Raw genomic sequence first — 21,025 nt, 5'->3', positions numbered from 1 at the left:
TATATTTTTAAATCAAAAGCACTGGGCTAAACCTTGTCACAAGGTGTTTTTCTCAATTCAACCTCACATATATTACAAACAATACAGTACGTAATAATCATGAGGACTTCTTATACAGTCTCTAGAAGACTGAGCGATTGGCAACAAGAGGAAAATATAGAATATACTGCATAATTAAAAACAAATGCACAACATACAAAAAAGAAAAGGACAAAAAAATAAAACACAAATCAGCAATCAAGGGAAATACATACTGATAAAGAGATTGTGCTTTTTAGGTTATGTCATTTAAATCCGTAGGAAAAATAGGGGCTGTTTCCGGAGGTCGACATTTGTGTAAGGAATTCAAATAGTTAAATAATTTTTCCCAAACTCTGCTGATTTGTCCTCCGTTTCCCAGACAGCATACAGATGTGGGCCGTTTCAGGGAAGTGATACTGCACAGCTGGCCTTCTTGTGGCCTGAACAAAATGGATGTGAGTCAAAAGTGGCCCACTTATAATAAAGCACATGTGGCCCAAATATCCCAAAACGAATGTGGGCCTCTTTTGGCAAACATACAGTGCTCTCAGAATGTAATCAGGAAGTGAACCTAATGTGGTTGATGGTAAATATAGCCCAAATAGCACAAAATAGATATGGGCCACCTTTGGTTGACATGTGGTATTTATGTGGCTTACTTATGGCCCAGATCTGGCAGACTGTGACATCATTCCATCCATGTGATATACGGGCCCAAACAATTTTGCTATGTGGGTGGACATTTTTCAACATTTTATGTTTTCATATTTAAGAACTGGATTATTTTTGATGAATACAAGTCAATCAGTACTGGAAAGCGTTAAAAAAGTTTATGCAAAACGGCAAGAAAACAAAAGATTGTTGTTTCAATAATGGAAATACATTGACTTGATCCGTGAACTCTGTCCGTTATCAGGACAACCGCCTGCTGCACCTCTCCGCCAGCTACGGCAAGCGACGAGGGTGTGTTCCCTTTAAATGTTTCCGGGTTGCTGTGCATCAGTGTCAACACTCTAACAGAGGCCGAGCGCTGCCGCGGAGCGACAACCATGTCGGAGCAGGAGTCTCTGAGGTGCTCCAGCGCCAGGAACCGTGGAGGCGTCCAGAGGGTCGAGGGCAAACTGCGAGCCAGCGTGGAGAAGGGGGATTACTACGAAGCACACCAGATGTACAGGACTTTATTTTTTAGGTAAGACACCGCTTCGTGTTCGTAGCTGCAGCAGTCTTTGGCTTTGGGGCCTGTCGGTTGCAGAGCCCACTGTCAACCCTGCTGCCGCACCTGCGCGGCTGGGATTGGTTGAATCTCGCCACGGACCCACCCTCTCGTGTTGTTCCGCCTGTTTGTTTGCGCAGCTGAGCTGTCAATCTCACCACGGCTTCCGACGGCTAGTTAGCTAGCTACGTGATTAGCCAAAAATGCTGCGGCTAGTTAGCTAGCTACGTGTTTAGCAACTTAGCCAGCAGAGGTATTCGGGCTGCTGAGTGGAGACAGACACACGCTGTCTGTGTGGGTGTGACGAAGGCAACTCGCGTGCAACAGAATAAATTGGACCAACTGTTAAATTAACCACCGTAGTCTGTTGAACGTGTTCGTAGAAGCTGTCCATCTGCGTTAGCATGTAGCCACATAGCCACACTGCACCGTCGCAGTCTGGGCTGTGGAGTGTCTTATATGTCCATCTTCTTTTACAATTTTTAATGGAGAAATGTCCACTGGTTAATTTGGCTGATTCGGAGACATGTCTTTCTTGGACTGGTCTGTCTTCCATCTGTTTTTAATGAGGGACATTCACACTAGTGATGTGGATCTGATCCTATATGGTTGGATCAGTAACAGAAGTGGACGCTGTCAGAGCAATGGAAACATGAACTGGTTGTCTACCTGCCTCCAGCATAGTTTTTAAACCAGTTTAAATGTTATAATTCAATCAACTTGAAGTCGAACCTTCTCCACACCATCAGCATGATCACTGCCTTCTTCCTTCTCATCACTAGAAGTCATAATTGCAACAGTACAGTGTATTTATATCTGAATACCTGTTTCTCATTTTAAATACTGCAGGTGGTCTTCATCAAAGTTTTTTTCACTTTGATAGCTTCTTATCTCAAACGTGTGTGTGTGTGTGTGTGTGTGTGTGAGATCTTTCATCAGCAGTGTTGAGTGATGCAAGGGAAGCTTGTGACTGCTCAAGCAGATCTTATCATTTAATGCTGACATTTCTGTCTTCCATCAGGTACATGTCACAGGCTAAACATGCAGAGGCCCGGGAGTTGATGTACAATGGCGCTCTACTCTTCTTCAGCTATAACCAGGTACATGCAGCACAAGATTTCCGCTCAAAACTCACCATATTAGAATCCATCTTTGTTGGGAGACTGTATTCATCCTTCCCGCTTGTTTAAGTTTAGCATAGGAGTAGTAACTGCATAGAAGAACAGATGTTTGTTTGTATGGCATTAATCTTCCCCTTGATAACAGGATATTACTTATCAAACAATATATAAACTGTAGTTTGAGAGTATTTGCACTTTGTTATAAATGCAAGAAAACAATCAGATTTTTGTGGACATTATAAAGTAGCCAGGTATTTGGACATACAGCCTAATTGTGTGTTCAATTCATTATCAGTCAGTTGTCTGGTGAATTCACAATTCAACCATAATATTCTGGTCCTGAATATTCCTATACAGTTAAAAGAAATCTATCTGTTATGTTCTCGTCTGTAGCAAAACAGTGCAGCAGATCTGTCCATGCTGGTGCTGGAAGTGTTGGAGAAATCTGAGACAAAAGTCGAGGAGGAAATATTAGGTGAGTGGTAACCTTGAACCCTATGAAAATAATGAATGTACAAAACTAACTAGAAATGGAAGCCAGAAGAAATCAACCTTTTATGAAGTAAATTATGCTTTTCAATACACTTGTAACCAAGCAAATGTAAAAAGAGTATATGCATAATATAGTGCATCCTGATCAATGTGTATATAGCCACCTTGGAATGTTGTCATTCAGAGAAGCTGGCCTTTCTCAGGGGACAGCACAATAGGTATTTTGAACTAGAAAGGATATTCTCTGATGTTATTGGCTTGTTTGTGTGTTTTCTAAGCAGAAAGCCTGGCTAAGCTGTTCAGCCGGATGGACCAGAACTCTCCGGAGAGAGTAGCGTTTGTGTCCAGAGCCTTGAAATGGTCCACGGGAGGCTCCGGCAAGTTGGGTCACCCAAAACTACACCAGTTGCTAGCTGTCACCTTGTGGAAAGGTAATGGGTTGAACATTTAGTTTGTAAACTGTAGAGGATAAAGAAGCTTTTTTTCAGACATGCACTGAAGTCCGGACATTTTTTGAAAATTTCCAGAGGGGCTGCATGTGAGAACGCATATGTCTGAGTCAGAGGTTCCAGATATTTCCTGCAACTATTCCTGCCAGCCCCGCTAGTAAAGCCCATGTGACAATACAGCAGGAAAATTCGTAAGTGGGTGTGTTCATGATGTTTCTAACATGCAACGGATGGGAAACTGGAAGAATACAAATACCATATTTCAACTGTTTGGTGGATTTTCTCGGTTACGTCCAAATGCTTGTAGTATTGTTGTCAGAGCATTAATAAAGCATTATTTCTCTTGTCAGGAAACAGTACAATATAAAAGTGCTTTTCACAAGTTATGATGAATATCAAATGAAACTGTAAACTGATTTAAGACCACATTTGACCTATCAGTCATCATCTGCCTCCATTCTGTGTTGTGAGCATCATGATTCTTGTCAACACACATCAGGATAGCCCCCCATCCTCTTTCTCAGCATCAGGCTGTTGTGTCTCCTTCAATAATGTCCTTGTTGCCCTTTTTCTGAGTGCAAGTTAAAAGTTCAAACATAGAAATATTTTGTGTTTTCAGAGCAAAACTACAGCGAGTCACGTTACCACTTCCTGCATTCCTCTGACGCCGAGGGCTGCGCACAGATGCTGGTGGAGTATTCGTCGTCACGAGGCTTCCGCAGCGAGGTGGACATGTTTGTAGTGCAGGCCGTCCTACAGTACGTACAAAGATGGCACACGTTTCCATTTTATATCATCGAACTGTAAAAATTATTGTCTGAAACATCTTAACCTCCGAACTATCAATTAGTACAGCTGTAGTTTGTAATGTCCTGTAAATGTAATACAAACTTGTTATTGGATTCAAAGTTTAGATTTTAAATTGTGTCACCCTCTTTCATGTTTTCTGTCCCATCAACTCATTTCTACTGTATTGTCTGTACCTTTTCTATTTCTTTACTTTCCTGCTCCCAACCCCACCCCCCCAGGTTCCTCTGCTTAAAGAACAAAAACAGTGCTTCTGTGTTGTTTAGCACATACACAGAGAAACACCCGTCCATAGAGAGGGGCCCTCCCTTCGTCCAGCCTCTACTAAACTTTATCTGGTTTCTGCTGCTGGCAGTGGATGGGTGAGGAAAACAATGTTCCAGTTACTGCTTAAAAATCTGTATAAATCAGTCAACAGTTTGTGTTTGATAAACAGATTAAAGATAATAATGCGCAGTATTAAACATTTTTCTTTTGTCTCTCAGGGGTAAATTAACAGTTTTCACAGTGTTATGTGAACAATATCAACCTTCCCTGAAGAGGGACCCCATGTATAATGAGGTGAGTGTAAAGCTAAGTTGTTCTATTACCATTTCACCCATTAATCATGAATTAAAGGAGCTAGTCTAATGTGTGTTATTTGTGTATGTTTGAGTTGTTTTTCCATAATCCTGCTAACAAACACCAATGAAAATGTAACCCCCTTGCTTGAGGTAATTTATGTAAGATCAGGTTCATGGAAACCTACCTAATGTCACTATGAAATATTTCAGTCCATTTAAACAAAGCCTCCATGTCTCTCTGTCCCCCTCTTCCTCTGGACGTCTTCCTGTCTCCTCAGTATCTCGACAGAATAGGACAGCTTTTCTTTGGCGTTCCACCCAAACAGTCTCCATCATACGGCGGACTGCTAGGTGAGTGGACCAAGGCTTTGCTCATTCGAGCAGATTTCTAAGGATTCTCTTTACATTTGCGCTTCTCTTTTGACATTTTGGTAAATAAGCTTCTGCACTATCTTGTCGAGGGTTGGATGGAAGACTGACACCACTCATGTCTGTGAAGTAAATATGAAGCTTAATATTGGCCACGTCCTGGGTGTTCATGTGGTCTCTTGTTGTCAGTTAGACAGCCAGCAAAGAGGTGAGTGAGCAGAGCAGCACGTCAGGAGGTCATGACGGTATGTTTGACTCGGTTGCTGCCGATGCAAGCATTCGTACAGACTCACTGCGTCTGATGATGCAGGGCTCCAGGCTAACTTTTACATAGGTTCACCTAACTTTTTCATTTAGGTGCGTGCGTTTCTGTGTTCCCCGAATTATATAATACTATATGGAGGCCTCAGGAGGAAAGCCGTAACACGTTTTTTGCACATATTTCAAGTCAAGTAGACATGACAGATGTGTTTTAACAGTCAGGTATCTCATTGTAGGTAAGGACAATGTGTCACCAAAAAAAGAAAAAAAACGATTTGGCTCCCAGTGGCCAGCATAGTGCAAACCAAGGGCTGTGCACTGAACCCTGCAACCGGCACAATGCAAATGGCTTTCTATCTGAAAGGGCCTTTAGTGTGGCCTGACAACTGGCCAACCTGTAATCCTCAAAGTACTCTGTTACATTTAGGACCACATGGTATTAGACTGACAGGCAGATTGTAGCTGCTAGTTAAACTAGGCTGGCTGTTTCCAGTCTTTATGCTGACCAACACATTTTCCAAACAGATATGAGAGTGGTTTCAATCTTCTCATCTAACTCCTTGATGAGCCTATAACTACTTCATCTCAATACAAGGTCATATAAACTTTTTTTACGTGAGTGTGATGGTCACTGTGTTGCCTCGTGCAGGAAACCTGCTGAACAGCCTGATGGGGTCGGGCGAGGACGATGACGGAGCTGAAGAAGCCCAGGAAGACAGCAGCCCCATAGAACTGGACTGAGCCTGCAGCCTGGGAGAAGAACAAGTGAACACAAAGAAAGAGGAAGAACACCCCCCCGCCCCATCTATCGCCTCCCTTCGTCACCTTGACAACAGGGATGGGGCGGGGCTTGGGTCTGTGTTTTCAGAGGCGTGCTGTTTCCAGGAAACCCACCCCCCCTCCCCCCCCCATCCCACCTATCCAGTCCCCAAAATCAGAATAAGAATCAGTTCACCAAAACATCTCCCTCAGCACTGCCTGGACTGACTGCGCCAAACTGCAAACTCTTCCCAAGTTGTTCAGATTGTATTATTTTATTTTAATAATTATTTTGTTAGTCTGGGACTTTTGTTCTGCATTTAGGGTTAATGATTTTTAGCCAACAGATAACTCGTTGTTTTCTCCCTGTGAAAACCAGAGGAGAGGACAGCATCCCTGAGTGACAGCTTTCACCACAATGTCGACTAGATCATTACCAGAGGGTTTACTCAACTAACAACTGTTATGTTTGTGCGATCAGAGCCATGTTGTTAACTTAATTGTTAGTCTCTTCTCTCAATTTATTCAAAGTTAATTTAAGAAATTGTTGCTGTAGTCGCGGCCGATTTTCAGTTTCTCGACTTTATGAACAAAAAAAAACATGAGCGCTCTGTGTAAAGTCATCTTGCACCTTGAATGTCTACCAAACAAACCTTTTCTGCTCAGTGTCTTTATGGGTCATATTTTATTCAACTATAAACAGAGCTGTCTGTGTACAAGTAGCTCCAGGTCTCACTTTTTTTTAATGTGCACATGCTGAGCTGCTGCTGAGCTCGTTCGCACTGTGTCCGAGAGAAATTGTGTCAGAAGATGCAGTTTTGGCCTCGGTACAGTCGGCAGATGTCTTGTATAAAATAATCCTGGCAGCGAGGTGCGTGAAGCACTTGGTGATCTTGAGGTGAGAGGAGAAAAATGAGACACTGAAAATCCGTCTGTTAAGAGTGAATTTTGCTTTGCGTGTTTATAAAAAGCTGATATTTAAATCTGCTGCGTACCCGACTGTTTCTGGCTTTTTCAGTTCTCCCTTTTTAAACAATTGTTTGAACAGTTCATCTCAGAGGTGAATCGACGGTCTGTCTTCAGTTCAGCTCGTGAACGACAAAATAGCTGCTGTTTATCAGTGTTAACTTCATCGACCCTCGGAGAGCTCACACTACACTGCTTGATCCCTTTCGACTTTCTTTGCCCACATCATCCAGTCTTCAGCTTTGTTTGTCGGCGTAGTGACATTTGATCAGCCCAGGTCTGGTCAGTTTGCTATTTTTAGGATTTAAAAAAAATAAACTTAACTGTGCTCCAGATAATCTGGAGCGGTCCAACCCCCATGTGAAGTCAACATCTTTATTAAAAACTCGGAATGTCCACAGGTCTTCCAATGTCAAGTAGTTTTTATTTACTTGTGTGTAATTATCTGTGTGGGAGCTAGAAATGTCTATTAAATAAAAACGCAATGAAAAAATTGGCATGTTTCAGTCGAGCAAAATTTGAATATTAACAAAACTAAAATAATTCAATATATTTGTATTATTTAAGGATCAGCTAAATGTTGGTGTTCTTACAAAACGAAATAAAAAAGGTACACAATGAAATATAGCTGAAGTACCGTTTTGTGATAATTAGATGCTTATAATTTGTCAATAGTTGATTTAAATATTTGACTAAAGAATTTCAGATTATCTAAATTTCCCATTTAGTTCTTCCATACAGGACTGGCTGGCTCAATGTCTCAGTGCTACAGGCAGACCCATAGAATGTTGTTGAGATTCTGTGATTGTTTCCATCAAATGTTGAAAATACAACGAAAACGAGGGATGTGGCTTCAGTCAACAGAGATCGAAAACAGACAAATCTCAAATTCCTAAAATAAACAATTATTAAAATCACCCAATGTTAAATAAACATAATCATGTCTGGGGACCAGCGCCTCCTGCAGGCTTCTCCGTTGCACCGCTGAGGTCGACCATCCAAAGGGGAAATTCGGGGCGAAACTGACTCGGGTTCCTCACTACGTTTTCCAAAGAGCTCAACCAATCACAAAACATGCTCCAGTTCCCATATCACATGTGTTTCTATTCAGTGTCACGGTCATAGCTTTATTTAGTTCAATTTTTTTTTTTGTCTAACGAACCTGAAAGTCAGTTCTGTCACGATTTCCCTTCAATCATCCGGCAGTAGAGAAGTGTGTGACCAAAGGCCCACTCTGTGTGTGTGTCAATGAACAACATCGCAGCGTTTGTATTTGAGTTTTTTGTCTTTGAGAACTAAAGGGGAGTGTTTGCCTTTTCAATGATTCACTAACTGAATAAACTACAACTGAGAAGAGTTTCAGAATGTCTCAAAACAAACGGTGTCCTGTCTGTGTTTTTGGATTCATACACACAATTTTAATACAAACAGAATTTAAGTTTATTTCTACAAATGCATGAAGAAAACATGTTAAAATACTATAATTAAAGCAATATTATTACATTACTGTATAGCTTGTATCCATGATGACAGGTGGTTTAGTTGTACATGACTCTGCTCAGGAATAGTTGCAGGTAAAACAAAGTAAAGTTTCACTGCAAAAATGTGCAAAGATTATCTTAACCGAGTCGCTCATCTATGAAAATTAGTTTTAGTGCAAAGCAACTGCTTTCAGACATCCACTGAAGTCCGGATATTTTCCTGTAATCGTCCTGCAGGGTTGTGTGGGAGAGAATGCAAATGTCTGAGTCAGTGGGTCTGGAACCTTTCCTGCCAGCCAGCCTAGCAAAATGTCTGGAGAAAGTCAGAGTGACCCCATGTGAGGATACAGAAGACAAATGTAACACAGGACGGACGTGAAACTGTTCGATTTCAGGATGAAAAAGAGGAGCCACCCAATTTTCTAGACTTCATGTCTGAATACAGCTTCAAGGAATGACATTTTTCTTCCTTTGCAAACTTTGAATGATTTTCTTTTTCAGTCATGTTTACCTGTGACAGTTTTTCTGTAACTTCAGTTTAAGTGCCAATTTTAGCTTTTTTTTTTATACTGATGAAATCTGAGTGCGAGTCTGTGACATCCAAAGGAATCTTTCTCCATTCACAAATTCACAATCCTACAGACATTTCTTTGTTCTTTGTGCTTCTTGTTATCTTTTATTTACACAATCTTGATGTGTGGACATGTGGGAAATGTTTTAGTAAGTACATGATGTGGGCGTTCAGGTGCGGGACTGCAGTGTGAGCCTCTGGACTGTATCCGACAGGTGAGCCATGTCGGGCTGCTGAGCCTGGTGTTTGATGGACTCCAGAGTCCGGACCTGGAGCAAGAGACGGAAGACAGTGAGGCTGCATTATTATTATTTCGTTTAAAAAAAATCTGAAGTCAAAAAGTAACAGTGAGATGGCTGAAAACATGAGAGTGCACTCTGGTCAAGGGAGAGCTGGGTTTGATAGGTTTGCGGCGTGGACGTGAGCTCACCGAGATGCGAGTCTCACAGCATCCATGTTTGTGGCTGAGGTTCCACAGGTTGATGGTGAGCTGGCTCAGCTTGTTGTTCCTCAGGTCGCCGTGAGCCAACAGGACGGCGAACAGAGAGAGGGCGACAGTGCCTTGACGCCGTGCGTTCTGCTGCAAAGAACATTAAGGGAGGAACATAAATGAGGGAAACCCTACATCTTGCTAACTGCCAGCAGAGGGCAGACACTGAAGTGATCGTAAAAATGAACGCTACAAAAACGTTGCTTCATTGCCTCTGTCCGCACCTCGTCACGACCCAGAATCTTCAGATGATCCAGGATCTGTCCGATCAGGGTCTCACAAAGTTTGTTGATTTCTGAGAGAAACTTGGGGTCTCCCCCGTAGAGCGTCTCGTTGGAATCCACTGAGTCCAGGAGAGAGAAGGCGACGATACATGTGGGAAGAAAAAATCATTGATGGAAGCGCTCATTCGCGTAAAATCCCAACCACCTATAAACCACTACAACAAGATCTAAAAAGTACAGCCTCTAGTCATGAAGCAGAATAGTTGAGGTGTTACATCACTTTAAAACGTATCTAAATGTAAACAGGAATGTGTCTGAATTTCTGGAAAACCTTGGATAGTGTGCTCCAAAAATAAGGGATCATAGAAAAGTAAAAGCTAATTCTGTCATCTAGAAAGAAAACATAACAGACTAATGGTCCTCCAAGGTGAAGGATTGTTGCGTATGAGATATTTTTACTCAGCTGTGTGTGCATGTACCTTTGGGGACGGAGTAAAGGTAGGTTTCCTGGCTCATGGCGGCCAGCAGGGGCAGAGCGCTGATGTAAACCCGCACCTTGGCGTCGCTGTTGTCCTCCCAGGTGTAATCCTGGACCACGTTGAGCAGACCTCGGACTAGGTAGAGCACGCCATGCTCAGGATGGTCCTGTAAACATCGAAATGGACCGTATTGACAAACACACTCTCACAGACTTGTAAAACCGCAGTGACTCTGGGGGGAGATAACAATTTTTTTAGTGAGAGGCAGATTGGAGAGGATGGAGTTAGTTACCGGGACAACCAGAAGCATGGCCAAGAAGTTGTTGATGAAGTCCAGCAGGAAGCTTTCAGAGGAGCGAAGTTTCCCATCCACGCTGATGGAGCGAGGGACCTCCGGGAGAATACTGACCGCTGCCTTCAGGAAGGCATCCGCTGAAGGAGAGGAAAGATGGTAGGAGGAAAAGGAGGTAGGCAAGGAGGAAACAAATGAGGAAAGAGGGGAAGAAAAAAGTGAGGGAAATGAGAGAGAGAGAGTGTTGGGAGCACAAAGAAAGAGGTGGGAATAAGGAAAGAAGGAATAACAAGATGTGCAGAAGAAAGGAAGGAAAGGAGAGATAACAAAAGAGGAAAATGTTAGGAAGGAAACATTAGGATTTGTTCAAATCACAAGGAAAGACCTTTTGGCCACAAAGTCTGGAATTAGTTTAGTGACTTTTCACTTTCAGTTTAAAATGTGAAACCTGGCAGCATGCTCACCCTGGGAGAGGCACTGATTGGCCAACGCAACCTGACCAGACAGCAGATAGAGGCTGAGACGACTGAAGATGCTGCTGAGAGACGGGATGGTGATGAAACTGTAGGCAGCGCACGCCTGGAGGAGAAAGACAGAGAAACATGGTGATGGTGGTTATATCCGTCCGTGCGGGAACATACGGTGGCCACGTTGACTCACCCTGACGAACGCTGCCGTTTTGCGGGAGTGACTCCCTCTCATCACCCTCCTGGTTTCCATCGCCAGCTGGTTCACCGTCTGGGAACGACATGACCGGCTGAGCATCGAGCTGATGTGATATCATATACTCACACAAACACACACACATACACACACACACTGATTTCTACTGACGTGAATGAGCTGCACCAGAACGGGCTCCAGGTTACAGAAGGTGGCTCTGGCCTCCACACAGAAACTCAACTGCTGCTCAAAATCACGGCCAAAAGAAACCTGGACAACATGGAGGAAACAGAACAAAGAATCAAAGAAGGAGAAAACACACGTTTACTCATCAACAACAATTACATACATGACATTTTGTTATATAGATGGGATAGAAAATTAGAGGTCCAGTGTGTGGTATTTGGCGACATCTAGCGGTGAAATTGCATATTGCATCAAGTCCTCATGATTCCCTCCCAAATACTACAGTGGCCACGAGAAACTGGGGGGTAAAAAACAGCAAAACGCCCTCTAAGGAGCCAGTGTTTGTGTCTTGTCCCTTCTGGGCTACTGTAGAAACATGCAAGTGCAACATGGAGGACTTTCTGTAGACATATAGGGCTAATGAAAGCAAATTGCACACTGGATGGTTAAAAGAACAGTAATTAAAACAAGAGAAAGATAATCATGTTGACTAGTTGGATCCTTTTGACTGCTGACACCAGTCGGAGGAGTCTCACCATGCGGATGAAGCCGATGATCAGCAGAGCCAAAGATCTTTTCTCATCCTCTAGAGTGAGAGCGCTGCAAGATAAAGAGCAGAAGGCTGAGTGACTGAAGAATTATGCTGAGCAGAAAATACTAGAAATCATGGAAATCATGGAACAGTGACATCATTGCTGAAAACATAAGCCATTTGTTCTAAGATAATAAAATAGGTTTAACAAGCTAAATTACAAAATAGAACTGATATTTAAAAGTAATTCATTCCAACCAGAATGATCTACACAAAGACATTTAAGATGAGTCATTTTAGATTTAAATTAAACAAACAAAATTAAGCTTAATTGTATAATGGCAAATAATATATATCCCCCCCAAAAAGTGAACCCCCTACTTGACAGAGTCGTGCATGGTCTTGCAGATGTGCAGCATGGCGTTGAGGATGACCGGGTCTCTGGTGAGATCCACCTGGTGTCTGCGGGAGACAAACACACAGATGGAGACCAATTTAAAGCCCAAAACTTTTAATTCTTTATTTCTCTCACGGAGCAAATAAATCTAATTATTTTAACAAACGTACTTGATGAAGACCTCCATGATGGATCTGCAGACCTCCACTCTCACACTGTCCTTCTGGAACATGTCCAGGAACGGCAGGAAGCGCTCCTGCAAAAACAAAAAAGGGAAAAGGTACAGAGCTGTGGCGCGACGAAGGGAAGTCGTTTGTCACTTCTAGCTCTCGCGCTGATGCACTTTGAACTGGTGAATGCTCACCATGGCGAAGAGGACGGAGAAGTCCTGGAAACAGGTGAGGACCTTCGTGATCACCGACTGCAGCTACACGAACAGAACAAAACAAAACAGAGTCACTAAAGAGGCGGTGGCAGAACAGAACAGTCAATGTCCTGTTAGCCGATTGGCTGCTGACCTGAGGATAGGCGTCTTCGAACGCCCGGTCCGGGGTCATGTGTTTGATGATGTCAGCGAGGATGGTGTTGACCTCACGTTTCTGTGAAAGAGACAAAGAGAATTGTTGTTAAATTTTTAATGATCAACAAAAATGAAACACCTCATCCTCTCTCCTGTGTTTTACTCACTGTAAAGTGTCGGCAGGTGAACTCCACCCAGATTTCAGCACAGTTGACGTAATCCTGTAAAACAACTTGTCGTCATAATCCAGAAAATTTAGCTTGAAATGAAAATCTGTATAGCTGCTTCGGTCTTACACGTACCTGAGGACTGCGGACTTTGGTGATGACCTTCCAGGCTTCGTTCAGGATCGTCAGCCTCTCAGATTCTGGAGGGTCGGCACAAGCCAGGGTGCGACCCAGAGATCCGAACAGCAGATGCTGGAGAAGAGACGATCATCAAATATCATTGATTAGATTTCAAGAAGATTTAGACATCAGCAAGAGAAGCTGCAATTTCCCTAACGTAAGTGTTTGTGTCCTCTGACCTTTGGGAAGCCGGCCTCATCACAGTCTTTGATCATCCCGATGAAGTCGGTGGCTCTGGCTGCAACGAACTCCGGCCTGAACGCCCTCATAACTGAATTCAGCAGCAAGGCACTGTGGGAAACAGGAAGGCATCACATTGTGTCCTGTTAAAAGCTCAACTCTTGTTTTCCACCACCAACCACTGAAAACCTGAGACAACCCTCTGTGTGTTAATGGCATTTTGGTGTATTTTTGTTTTTGTGACACTATCTGGATCAATACACTGGTCACCAGTTGTAGATGGCTGCACACTGGTTGTGACCAGTGGAAACAAAGTCTGCTCTGTCTTGTTTAATCTAAATAAAGTGAAGAAATTGAACTAAGATGATTCAGTATTTCACAAGTTACAAAAATAAATTTGGGGAACCACTGCCCAACATAATTTAAACTGAACTAGAAATACTGCACTGCAGTTATATGCCTCCACCAACCAGTGGAATGTCTGTCTAAATAAATATTTTTCCAGATTCATATGAGGTCACTGTGACCTTTGACCACTGAATTCTAAATCAGTTAATCTTTGAGTCCAAGTGACAACTTATCAAAATTTTAAGAAATTCCCTAGAGGCAGATTTATTGTTCAAGAGGCCAAAAAATGTTTTGTGAGGCCACTGAGACCTTTGACCCCTGACAACCTCCACAAGTGAATATTTGTACCAAATTTGAAGAAATCCCCTCAAGGCGTTCAAGGGATATTGTGTTCACAAGAATGAGACTGATGGGCGGACGAATAGACAACCGGAAAACATAATGCCTCGGACCACTGGCTGTCGCCGGCGTGGAATAATAAAAAAACGAAAATATCTACAAGACCAGCCAAGAGTTAATAAACTGAATGGAGGGAGTAAAACTAGAAAAATGTCCTCTCTTGTAGCATCCAGTCTGACACCAACAGGACAAAACTCAACATGTGAAAGTCAGCTCATTGTTATTATGTTGTTAAAAACACTCACTTGTTTCCTACTTTCTTGCATCTCTCCATCATCTCTGTTAGCAGAGGCTGAAATGGAAACAAAAGCTGCATCACTTCATCGAAAACTGTCAACAACTACTGATTTTTGTTACAATATCTTTCACTTTTTAAAATTACAGCAAAGAAAAAGTAACGTGTGTGTGTGTGCGTACATCTGGAGCTCGGTGGGCGATGCACTGCAAGATCCAGCTGATGGCGGGCGAATAGAGCGTCAGGTACTCGGGGACCTCCACCCTCTGCATCACCAGCTGTTTCCGCACGCTCTCGCCGCTGATCTGGCGGAAGGTCCCAAGCAGGTCGAAGAAGTTGCGGTTCAGGCTGTCTTTCAAATGCGGGGCCACCTCCATGCCCACCTGGAGAAAGAAAGCAGCGTGACCCCTTTTATCCCTGTAATCGGTTTTATCTTGCGGTTACCTTGATGTACAGTAACAGAACCAGACTGTTTACCAGGCTGAGGTAAATACAGACAGATTAAAACAAAGGAAAATGCCAGATGAATGAGAAATATAGAGCACATGAAAAACCTCTCACCCTGCAGAGGTACGCTCTGGTATACGCGGCCACCAAAGGGTCTCCGATCCCTCTGACCATGGCCGTCAACCGAGGGAGCGTCTCCTGAATGCCACTGTGGAGACAGGAGGAGCATCGTGCAGCATAATGACAAAACTGCTGTTAGTTGTCTTAGAAAAAAAAACACTTTAAGCTAAAAGAACAATTTGCTACATACATGGTTACAAATGCATGTTAATAATTTAAGCCTTTTACTTCAAATAAAATCCCAAACTTTTAGCAGAAACCAAATATCTAATTATGCATGCAATGATACACAAAAGAAAAATATTTCAGTCACTTTTTACACCCACATCAATGTTAACAATAACATTTATAGGTTACCAATATATAATTAACATTAGAAAAAAACATTTTTCAACAGTGAAAGTAAAGTTCGTATGAAGATATGAGGAGAAATCAAACGTACGATTTGTTGAGGAAGCGGTTGCACTTGAGAATGGCAGCCTCCACGTATCTGTTCATGGAGGTTAAGGACTGAAAAAACATGTGTGTGGATGATCAGGGTCAAGACAACGAAAGTGTGTGTCCATTAATAAAACCAGGTAAAACCTGATTTAAAAAATCTACATATGCTCCAAATAGACAATGTATGGTTCCAATATTTCCTACAATATTTTTACTGAAAATAATATTTGGACGATAAGTTGAACTGAAACAGGCCTGGGATCAGTCCTGATGACCTGATAGCAGGTATCATTATTAAAGCCGTGCTGATGGTGGTAAAGGATACAATCTGGGCAGCAGCTCCCTGATGGAGGCGATCTTGAAGAACCAGTTGAGGCACGTCTCTTTGGCCGTGTCGTTCACATCTTCCACCGTGAACGAGTCTGAGGAGGGAGGACAGCGACACACACACACACACACACACACACACACACACACACACACACACACACACACACACACACACACACACACACACACACACACACACACACACACACACACACACACACACACACACAACACGAATCAACGCAGTGTCACCTCAGAAAACTGAGTATAGCTGCTTTCAGACATGCACTGAACTCTGGATAATCTCCTGAAATTACCCAGAGGGCCTGTGTGTGAGAACACGAATGTCCGAGTCAGTTTCTGCGGACTTTTGATTGAGCCCATGTGAGAACTCAGTGGGAACATTTTTGGTGGATTCACAACGAGTCGATGTGTTGATAACGTTTCAACATCTCCTGCTGCATTCTTCATGTTTGAAAAACTAACTCTGGAGTTCATGTCTGAAAACAGCTTGTTCCCCCCAGAAATAAAACAGGATGTAGATCTTCGATCCTTACCTGGCAACGGTTGTGGGTCCGAACACATGCTCCAGATTCTATCGTACACTAGCTGACCTAAAAACAAGCAGGAATATACTCAAAAAAACTTGCACATTGTTTTTTAAAGACGTGAACTAAGGGAAACGTGGCTTCTTAACTCACCAAAGGTGTCAAGGATATCGGTGATGAGGACAAACTTGCTGGGGTAGAACTGGATCACTGAGGTGTCAGACAAAAGCTTGGAGCACTGGACACAGATCACACATTGTAAATAAGAGAAAAACGGTTAATATAGACACAGTGTTGATCAAACACTTCACGTCTGAGGTTTTTTCCACCGAGTCACCTGAATGACAATCTTCAGGGCTTTGACCTTCTGGTCCGAGGCCCACGCCTCCTTCAGGGACTGGTTCAGCTCCTCGATGCGGTTGGCATAATCCTGCTGGGAGAGGTTCAGCAGCTCTCTCTGGGAACCCTGAACAAATTATCCACACATCAACAGGAAGTTCCAAAATTCACTCTGCTTCGCTAAAATAATATTTACCTCAATGAAAATGTTGTTGATGAATTTTGCTACTTATTCAAGCAATAACAGGGGTGGTTCTCCAATGATATTAGAAAACGTCATCAACATACCCACTGGCTTACTATGAATTTTTAAATATCCATTTGCATTCTCATATAAAGGTCTTCTGGAAAATATCCAGACTTGAGTGCATGTCTGAAAGCAGCTTTGCAGCACAGAGAAAGCCCACATCTGTGTGCAGATGTGACAGCGACACGCTGGAGTATTACTTGCCCACATGAATATTGACAGACACCTACCTCTTCCAGATCATCCAGTTCCTCCAGGCGAGTGCGGACTTTCTCTGAAACAGCTGAGGCTCCTGGACTGGGAGCTTTTCCTACAGAAACAACAGGAGGAATTTGTCAAATTTTAAACAATCAAAGTAAAAATAAATGTTTTTTAAAAGGTTATTTAAAGCAATTTCGATGGATTTTGTTTGCTCCTTGTAGCAGGACAACACATTAAACAGAGCTGAACATGTTACACACATCAAACAGATATGGGGAAACAGTATCATTCATTTAGAGCTGTCCACCTGATGAAACTAAGTCTAAGACTCACTCTCTGGTTCAGCCTTCACCAGACCCTGAATATTTATAAATATAAATATTGAAATATTTGCTTCTTTAGCAGCTAAATGTAAACCAGCTATCTGCCAACTATGCCTGTGGACGGTTTTCGTACTGAGCGAGTAACACATAGTCGGTTTACCTGAACTGTTTTACGTAAAAAACAAGGGGCGCTGTGAGGGTGAAAAACAAAGTTGCTGAAAGACACAAAAAATCTCCATAGAGCTGAGCGACACCGCAGAGTCCAGTGATAGTTATCAGCCATTATGACCTGGTTATTGGTTTACAATATAAACATAAATATGAAACATTTAATTTTACATGAGCATTTATGTGTACATTTTACATAGAAAATTTGATTTATTTTCTTAAGCTCTAAATACTTGGTTGTATTTGTGTCCTTATTTATCGATTATTATAATTTTATGGTTAATGTGTAAAATATCAAGTCTCAGTTGCATTTCTTTATCATATAAATGGGTTTGTGACAACATCTTCAGATTCCTTGCCAAATTTAATTATGTATATATATATATATCGGCAGATGTATTGGTATCAGACATTTTTTACTCGCGACTATCTGTATCAGAATCAGCCCCCAAAAATCTGTATGAGTTAGGCTCTAATAAATATAACAATTAGAGCAGATTTATAGTTTTCCTCCATTGGTGATGCATAGGTTGATAAACTTGAAATGTTATGGGTCTAATCTGAATGAACACTTCGCCTCATAAAACACTGATATAGCCTCAGATATGGGAAATTAAAATAATGAATGGAAATAAAGGTCTTACCTCTGTCAGAGCCCATGAAAAGATTCTATGAAGACAAACAAATTTCAGTCAGATTTCCATCCAGTAAAAGGAAGCTGTAGTTCAGTCACTGGTAGAAGGTGTTACAATGGAGAGCGACTCACGATCGAGAGTTTTTCGGTGGTGGTGAACCGGGCCAGGATGTCTCCCCGCTTCGATGACCAGGGCTCAAAGTCTGGTCCCACGGCCTCTTCATCCTTCTCCCTCCTCTTTCTTCCAAGGTCCTGGAAGCAGAACACCTCAGCATATAAAACAATGTCTTTTCTTTTGAATTGTCGTAAGCTTCTGAGGGTTGAGAGATCATTTTTTAAATAAAGCTGTTCATGCGCTGTTTTCTCTTATCAGTCAATATGTCTGCGGTATGAACTGACCCCTGCGGAGGCGCTGTGTGAAATGGCTGGAGTCTCACTGGCTGAGGCTGCTGCAAACATGGACAAGGGGTCAGTCCCATCCATCATGGAGCTTAGGGGGTCCGGGGGCACTGAGGAAGAGGAGGAGGAAGAGGAGGAGGTGCTTCCTTTACGAGTCCCACGACGGGTCTTTGTATCAGTCACCTGCGACCAGAGGAGAGGGTCAGGACAGAACCAAACCAATGTTCATTCATTTTGCTATAAAAATGAATTGCAAACTTCAAACTCTTACAAAGTTCTGTCAATGTTTCATAGTAATTTAGCTCATTTCTGTCAAATAACAAAACAGAATGTGTTAAAACTACGCAGAGGGACGAAGCTAAAGAGATGGAGAACCAGGATGAAGAGAGAAATGGAGGTTTATGATGCTGTGTTGTGGCGGAGATGTGTCTGACTGTGTGATGGTGACGACGAGGCTGAACAGCAGGAGGAGGCTGATACCATTATGGGCTTGATGGGATGGTAGTCTCCAAACTCAACCAGAGCCGCCTCAGGACGACACTTCTGCAGCTCCGCCTCATAGCTGCGCCCGCGGGAGCGCCTGGTTACACAGCGGATTGACAGGAGACACAGAATAAAGTTACTCTGCTTCTACTGACACCCTGCCAGTCCCTGTGTGGGCTCACAGTGACAGTCCGAGGTCTCAACACTCAGGGATGAAGCAGCTGCAGAAAACAAACTGTCGATGCTAAATCTCTCTTCTGTCTTTACAAGCAGCGATGAAGTTTTACGGCTACGCAATAAAACAATATCAATAATTATTATACAGTGAGGAGAAATAACAAATAATTGATCTATAAAACGTTTTGCTGTTTGACCTTCTTTGCTCATAAAGAAGAAAATTAAAACTGCAACTTTCACTCAGCAGCAAAATATCAGTCATTAAACTTAAAACTAATTAATAATGTGATATTTATCTTGATATAATTGATACAAATATTGTAGTCGATAAAACATTAGAAAACAGTGAAAATGTCACATCACATCAGTATCTTAGAGCAAAAAGGGAACTGTCACCAAATGTCCTGTTTTCTATGAGCAACAGTCCAAACCCATAAAATATTCCTTTCACAAACAGCAGCAAGTTCTGAACTAAAGAGCTTTGAACTAGAACTCAGATTTGTAAATTTTTTTACTTTAACGTAAAAGAAATAATAAAATGACACTTATGGTGACAATTATCTTTATTGACTGACATGGACGTTTTTTATCATTGTATAATTTGTGGTCATATCGCTCAGTCATAAAGTCTGTGGTGAAAAAGGCATCCAGCTGTGACCGTAGGATGCAAATTACAGCTCATGACAGAGATATGAGTAACTTCTACTCTAAAGAATGAGAGACTGTCAGTATCTTTAAGCACAGTGGTTTACAGACAGTTTATACTTGTGTCAGGGAACTGGACAACCTCTGGTCTGGTAGACCGGAATGATGTTTTTAAAAAGTCTCATCCCTTGTAAGACAAATCCACATGTAAATGTAGCGGATATTGTGATTCTTCTTTCATAGAGCAATCATTTGAGTTTTTTAAATTATTGATATTGTCCTATTGCCCAGCCTTACTCTGGACCATCACGAATTACCCAGTTTGGGATCAATAGATTACATCTACCTATGTAAATGGTAAAGTGGTCTGTATTTATATGGCACTTTTCTAGTCTTGATGACCACTCAAAAGTGCTTTACCGTACAGTTTTGCTATTCACCCATTCAAACACATCTACCTATTCTACCTACCTACCTATCTATCTACCTATGCATCTATCCATCTATCTACCTATGTATCCATCTATCTATCTATCTAATTGGAGCAGTAAGGATGTTGAACATGATCTAAGTATTTCATACATTTACATTTGAATCTAAACCACCTGATCACTTTGTCACACCCACATCGTCTCTGCTGAACCGCAGCTAAACTGCACCAGAGGAGGGTGTTTGGTGAAAGGCCACAGACACAGTACTGATGCATTTAAGTAGTAATCAGATGTTGAAAAGCTGCTAAAACAACTGACATCTGATTTCTCAAGCTAAATCGCACGTAAGCTCCCGATGCAAGCACGTGCACCACACGTACGGTCTCTACATCTGCACAGTAGGAATAAATACATCGTTCAAGTCATTTCTGGTGTAAATAAAGTGTTTTTAAAAGGAGAAACCAGCAGCTCACCACTGCACCGCGGCCATCTTTCTTCAGTCATATGACCTCTTAGTACTTCCTGGTTCGGTTGGGGATTTCAGGAAAGCGTTATTTGTGGTTTTAAATGAGCGGTTTACTAAATATGTATCCTTGTCATATATAGAACTGCTACTGTAGAAACACATTAAGCTGCTATTTCTTCATGTAAAGCAACGACAGCCTGAGCTGAGAGACGTTTTAATGAACTGTCACAGGAGAATAAAACTCCCTTTCCCAGAACACAC

General features: G+C 42.1%; 2 protein-coding genes across 4 annotated transcripts; one reads left to right on the top strand and one right to left on the bottom strand.

Moving 5' to 3' along the window:
* Positions 1-954: 954 nt before the first annotated feature.
* Positions 955-8,400, top strand: get4 (guided entry of tail-anchored proteins factor 4). The gene is made up of 9 exons (XM_035145631.2): positions 955-1,210; positions 2,256-2,334; positions 2,749-2,830; positions 3,129-3,278; positions 3,916-4,054; positions 4,325-4,465; positions 4,589-4,664; positions 4,945-5,017; positions 5,946-8,400. The coding sequence occupies exons 1-9, from the start codon at positions 1,071-1,073 to the stop codon at positions 6,035-6,037; spliced, it is 972 nt and encodes a 323-aa protein (XP_035001522.1). The 5' UTR covers positions 955-1,070; the 3' UTR covers positions 6,038-8,400.
* Positions 8,401-8,443: 43 nt separating this feature from the next.
* vps35l (VPS35 endosomal protein sorting factor like) lies at positions 8,444-20,977 on the bottom strand. 3 transcript variants are annotated; one of them, XM_035145629.2, is made up of 30 exons: positions 20,772-20,977; positions 19,043-19,142; positions 18,563-18,745; positions 18,296-18,415; positions 18,174-18,198; positions 17,068-17,147; positions 16,589-16,717; positions 16,405-16,489; positions 16,261-16,317; positions 15,699-15,795; positions 15,375-15,422; positions 14,927-15,020; positions 14,548-14,748; positions 14,376-14,422; positions 13,383-13,494; positions 13,159-13,275; positions 13,024-13,077; positions 12,855-12,935; positions 12,701-12,763; positions 12,507-12,592; positions 12,321-12,401; positions 11,944-12,007; positions 11,393-11,491; positions 11,219-11,296; positions 11,023-11,137; positions 10,559-10,698; positions 10,267-10,432; positions 9,776-9,906; positions 9,504-9,650; positions 8,444-9,342 (listed from the first exon to the last, which is right to left on the bottom strand). In XM_035145629.2, exons 1-30 carry the CDS (start codon positions 20,786-20,788, stop codon positions 9,244-9,246), a joined length of 2,916 nt encoding a protein of 971 aa, XP_035001520.1. In that variant the 5' UTR covers positions 20,789-20,977; the 3' UTR covers positions 8,444-9,243. The 3 variants fall into 3 exon arrangements, with proteins under 3 accessions (XP_035001520.1, XP_035001519.1, XP_035001521.1); XM_035145628.2 differs by having other exon boundaries at positions 9,504-9,653; positions 20,772-20,976; XM_035145630.2 differs by having other exon boundaries at positions 9,504-9,653; positions 9,788-9,906; positions 20,772-20,976.
* Between the last annotated feature and the right edge of the window lie 48 nt (positions 20,978-21,025).

The sequence above is a fragment of the Hippoglossus stenolepis genome, chromosome 21 (assembly GCF_022539355.2).
Source record: "Hippoglossus stenolepis isolate QCI-W04-F060 chromosome 21, HSTE1.2, whole genome shotgun sequence".
NCBI classification, from domain to species: domain Eukaryota; kingdom Metazoa; phylum Chordata; class Actinopteri; order Pleuronectiformes; family Pleuronectidae; genus Hippoglossus; species Hippoglossus stenolepis.
The sequence above is the reverse complement of the archived record's forward strand: the minus strand, read 5'-3'. Positions and strand labels throughout refer to the sequence as shown.

Coding starts and splice junctions, on each gene's coding strand:
- get4 (XM_035145631.2), top strand. CDS start 1,071: ATGTCGGAGCAGGAGTCTCTGAGGTGCTCCAGCGCCAGGAACCGTGGA. Junction 2,831..3,128: donor AGTCGAGGAGGAAATATTAG/GTGAGTGGTAAC, acceptor TTTTCTAAGCAG/AAAGCCTGGCTAAGCTGTTC. Junction 3,279..3,915: donor AGCTGTCACCTTGTGGAAAG/GTAATGGGTTGA, acceptor TTGTGTTTTCAG/AGCAAAACTACAGCGAGTCA.
- vps35l (XM_035145628.2), bottom strand. Junction 15,796..16,260: donor GGACCCACAACCGTTGCCAG/GTAAGGATCGAA, acceptor CTCCCTCCTCAG/ACTCGTTCACGGTGGAAGAT. Junction 12,593..12,700: donor TCTCCGTCCTCTTCGCCATG/GTGAGCATTCAC, acceptor TTGTTTTTGCAG/GAGCGCTTCCTGCCGTTCCT.